The 4784-nt window shown below is 42.2% G+C and overlaps 2 protein-coding genes across 2 annotated transcripts; both read left to right on the top strand.

Moving 5' to 3' along the window:
* The first annotated feature begins 364 nt into the window (after window positions 1–364).
* LOC149842175 (AP2-like ethylene-responsive transcription factor ANT) lies at window positions 365–3430 on the top strand. Its single transcript, XM_090000603.1, has 10 exons — window positions 365–483; window positions 637–715; window positions 836–1124; window positions 1220–1880; window positions 1988–2070; window positions 2334–2422; window positions 2534–2607; window positions 2837–2913; window positions 3098–3237; window positions 3326–3430. The coding sequence occupies exons 1-10, from the start codon at window positions 365–367 to the stop codon at window positions 3428–3430; spliced, it is 1716 nt and encodes a 571-aa protein (XP_089856729.1).
* A 116-nt stretch (window positions 3431–3546) lies between these two features.
* Window positions 3547–4422, top strand: LOC149842174 (AP2-like ethylene-responsive transcription factor CRL5). The gene has a single exon (XM_090001300.1). The coding sequence runs from the start codon at window positions 3684–3686 to the stop codon at window positions 4374–4376; it is 693 nt and encodes a 230-aa protein (XP_089857426.1). The 5' UTR covers window positions 3547–3683; the 3' UTR covers window positions 4377–4422.
* Window positions 4423–4784: the final 362 nt, after the last annotated feature.

The following is a 4784-nucleotide window of genomic DNA, read 5'->3' as shown; positions in this document are numbered from 1 at the left end:
GAAGACCCACCTCCCCACTTTTGTCTGCACGCAGGTTTGAAGTCTTTTGACTACAGCCAGGCAACCCCCTCACCTAATGAAAAGGGAAAAGGAAAATGGCAAAAATGGTGACAGTTGGAACACTGACCCGCCTTTCATTAACTTTGTGTTACTTTTTTTGAGTTAGAATTGTCATGAGATTAGGATTCACACATCAATTAACTTGTTCTTCCTTTTTTTTTCCTCATTTATTATGACATCCAAAGCTGAAAATATAATAATCTTAATTAGATCCTTGAGTTGCAGAGGGTACAGAAATTGTACCGCTGTGAGGTGACTTATTGGACAGTTGTTATCCCTGTCAATCTACCATTGCCAATTTGCCATGGCCTCTAAAAAAGCAACCAGTGCATTGCATGGAGGGAGGGAGAAGGAAGGTTCCTTCCATGGTAGCTCTGCTATTAGCTGTACAGTGGGTGACCAAGATAACCAGGCCCAGTTGAGGTGTTTTTTTCTTGTTTGAAGGTGTTTTGCGGAGTGTGAGCAGGGTCATTACTCATCACCAGTTGGTTTCTCTTTTCTTCTTTCCAAAAGCAGAAAAGGAAAAGTTTAATTCTAGTCTTTCTCATGCTACAGATCCCTATGGAATTCTTTCAGATATGATGAGAACTCATTCTTTTTGCTTAGTTTAAAGGGAATGGTGCCTTCTTTTTACAGAGGTGGGTCAGAGAAAGAGGTCATGAAGTGTGCTGTCTAGAACCACAGAGAAGAATACGCTCGTCATAAAGAATGAAAAACAAAGGAAGAGATGCCAATCTCTGAGTGATGGTTTATGATATAGTTAATGATTGAATAGGAAGGAAGTAAGATGAAAGCAATGGACAACTGGTTGGGTTTTTCACTCTCTCCTCATATTGCCATGGAGGCCACAGTTTCGGCCTATCATCAAGAGCAGGCGCCGGCTACTGGTTCTGCAGCATCTTTTTTCCTTGATTCCCATTTGAACAGGCAGCTGAACAACTCTGGGGTATGTTATAGCATTGAAGCAGAGAATCGGGGTTTCTTGCCTCACTTAACAGCAATGCCACTCAAATCTGACGGTTCCCTATGCATCATGGAAGCACTCAACAGATCACAAATACAAGGTTTTCTGTCCACTCTCTTATCACTTGCTGTTCTTAGCTCCATATGATTTAGAGAACTTGCTTGCTTATCTTTTGCTTATTTGAAAAATGGCCAGGTGGTCTAATTCCTGCTTCGTCGCCTAAACTGGAAGATTTCTTGGGTGGTGCATCCATGGGAATTTCCCAATATGAAGATGAAAATGAGGCCATGGTTCATAGCCTAGATGGCATCTATTATCAACAAAACCCAACATCAGAGCACACTAGGCACTCACTCAGTCTTCACCCATATAGACATGTTGACATCCAGCACCACCCATCTTTCCAACTACTGCAACAAGATGGCATTTGCTCTGCAATAGCAAACCATGAGCATTTCCTCTCATCATTAGGTAACGAGTCCAAAAGGAATCATTTTGCAGACTCTAGCCTGCATCTCCCTGCAATATCCGATGATGATGGTGCCTCTGTTCTCAAGCATTGGGTGAGAAATGACTCTTGTGAGTTGGAACACAAGATGAACAGTATATGTGATGAGTCTTCTACTGTTGGAGCTATGGGCTACGGTGATTTGCAGTCCTTGAGTCTGTCAATGAGCCCTAGTTCGCAGTCTAGCTGTGTTACTGCACCACAGCAGGTCTCTTCTGCTGGAGCTCATTCGGTTGCTATGGAAGTTAGGAAGAAGGGAGGTGGAAAAGTTGTGCAGAAACAGCCTATGCATAGGAAGTCCATTGACACCTTTGGACAGAGAACATCTCAGTATAGAGGGGTTACAAGGTTAGTCTCAAAACCCCACATCAATGTGCAAATATATAAATTAGTGGGCACTCTTTTGTTTTTGGCTGATTTTGGTTTGTTGCTGTTGTCATGATTGTGTTTATTAGACACAGATGGACTGGTAGATATGAAGCTCATCTATGGGACAATAGCTGTAAGAAGGAAGGGCAAACCAGAAAAGGAAGACAAGGTTGGTCTGGTCAATGTTGTTCCCATTTAGAGTCACAGTCTGAAGTACTGTGCCTTCTTTTTTCAAGTTTCTGCAAGCCTGTAAACTTGGTTCTCTCTGGCTGACTATTTTGTTTTTGTGTTTGTCATGTTCTTACTCATGGAAATATGTTATTAACAACACTACTGCAGTCTATCTGGGTAACCATCTTTTTTATTAACCAGTCACTTCTACACCATCTTGTCTCTTTTCCAATTTTTAAGTTCCCAACTTGTGTGTTGCAGGTGGCTATGATATGGAAGAGAAAGCAGCTAGGGCTTATGACTTAGCAGCACTCAAATATTGGGGGCTGTCTACTCACATCAATTTTCCAGTACTTGACAGTCGCCTTAAAGTCCTTGGATTTAGTTTAAAAAAGATTGTGCATTAGAATTTATTGTTTATACCTTTCTTTCTGTTGTTGAGTTTGCGATTTTCTTGTCAGTTGAGCAATTACCAGGAAGAACTTGAAGGGATGAAGAACATGAGCAGACAAGAGTATGTTGCTCACTTAAGGAGGTATGCTACTATTGACTCTGTATCTGGGCATTGTTATTCTTGAAAGGAGGATCCACCTCTCATCTTTTCTCTATTTTAGGAAAAGTAGTGGGTTTTCAAGAGGCGCATCTATGTATAGAGGTGTAACAAGGTAAGCCTTGTTTTCATCATCATCATCACCGTCATCTTCATCTTGATAAACTTATTTCCTTCCAATTTTAGTTTTGTTTTTGCATTTGTCTTAATCCAGGCATCATCAACATGGAAGGTGGCAAGCTAGGATTGGTAGAGTAGCTGGAAACAAAGACCTTTATCTTGGAACCTTTAGTAAGTTTCATCCTTTCTGTATTCAGAAGGCTTCCTTATTATATACAAGTCTGAACCAATAATCATCCTTTGTCTATTCTATGCCTTTTCTGCATTGGCCTTTCTCTATTTGAATAGCTTTACAAAGTTCACAATCTTCCCTCCGTATATAAGTTTAATTGCTGCATTTTATTGTTATGTTCAGAGAAAAACTTGTATTGTTCAAATTTGTTCTCTTATGACACTAAGGGGGTGTTTGAATCACGGTCCGCCCGACACACCAAGCACGGGCCCCATGTGCATCTGCATGGCCACACAAACATGGGAAGCACAGACGCCGATTTGGTGTGTGCTGCCGCTTCATGGCCCCCACGGAACAGTGCCAGGACAGTCAATAATGCCAAAAAAACATTTTTTTATGATGCTTGGACAGGGCAGCACAGTGCGTCTTGGAATGTCCATGGATGCGACTGGACAGGACGCATTGTTCCGGTCTCCACTGTCTACAATTCAAACGCAACCTAAGATTCTACATTGATCTCTTCATCCAGAGATCAATGCAGTCAATTGAGTCTCTCCGACAAGTTGGTTAGCTCTCTCACATTTTGTTGTTGGATTCTTCCTATTTGTGAGTAATTTGTGGCATGCGGGAGGGGCCGTTGCAATTGCAGCAGGTTTTGCAGAAAGAATTAATCACGATTTGGAGCTTGTCTTTTCATGGCTCCTCTTAATTACATTATTGTTACCATTTTAATGCATGATTAGCAATTTTACTAACAAATGCATGCTTGATGCTCTTAGGTACTCAGGAGGAAGCAGCGGAAGCATACGACGTTGCTGCAATCAAATTCCGAGGGTTGAATGCTGTGACCAACTTTGACATAACCAGATATGATGTAGAGAGAATAATGGCTAGCAGCACTCTGTTGACAGGAGAGATGGCCAAGCGAAACAAAGATCTTGAAAATGACAATGAAGCATCCAATAGTCAACAAAACATGATAGAGAATGGCAGTGGAGGAGCTCATTTGTCTGAAGAAAACACTGGCACCAATGACTGGAAAATGGTTCTTTACCAATCCTCAGATCAGGCTCCTGTTGCAATCAATCAACTCGACCAGAAACCTGATGCTGTTACCAGCTACAGACACCCCTCATATGCATTCGGTGATGCAATGGGAGTCGGTACCGACTTACTGGACCAGACGACTGGGGGAGTTGAAGAGGCCAACAAATGGATGGTGAACTTGTCTCATGCTTCATCAATGGCGACTAGCATGAGTAGTAGCAGCATCTCAGAGGATGCAAGAGAAGGAAGCCCCAACAAATCCGGCATGTCTGTGCTTTTTGCAAAGCCGCTGTCTGCAATGCCCAACAACATGGTTTTTCATGGCCCTGTGAATGCTTGGACGCCAAAATCTCACCTTAGGCCTGTCATCTCCATGACTCACATGCCTGTTTTTGCAGCATGGACTGATACATAAATGGTAATGGGAAATGCAAGTGCATAGTTTTGCAAGCAACTCAAAATGACCTTACCACCTGGTCTTTGTAACCAGTGTGAAATGCGACTAGATGCGGAATTTTTGTTTTGTTGGTGTTTGATTGGTGAAAATTGATAGGACTTAAAAGGGCTATAGTGGCTTCAGAGGGCATAAAACATGGAGACCTACATCTTGTGCCTCAAGGCTCCGTGGCCTTGTTTATATCTTTCGAAAACGCCTCATCACGCATCACTCCAAAGACAATGGTGAAAATGCCTTACACAATCACTGTTAAAAAGTCAGGGTTGATCGGCATTTGCCCGCCCGTCCCGTCTCCAATCCTCATTAAAAAGTCAGGGTTGTTGGGTCAGACACCATGGAAACCATATCCGACCAATTTTTTTTTCA

The sequence above is a fragment of the Nuphar pumila genome, chromosome 3, assembly GCF_984573655.1.
Source record: "Nuphar pumila chromosome 3, dmNupPumi1.hap1.1, whole genome shotgun sequence".
In the NCBI taxonomy this organism is placed as follows: domain Eukaryota; kingdom Viridiplantae; phylum Streptophyta; class Magnoliopsida; order Nymphaeales; family Nymphaeaceae; genus Nuphar; species Nuphar pumila.
This window is presented reverse-complemented; position numbering and strand designations above follow the sequence as displayed.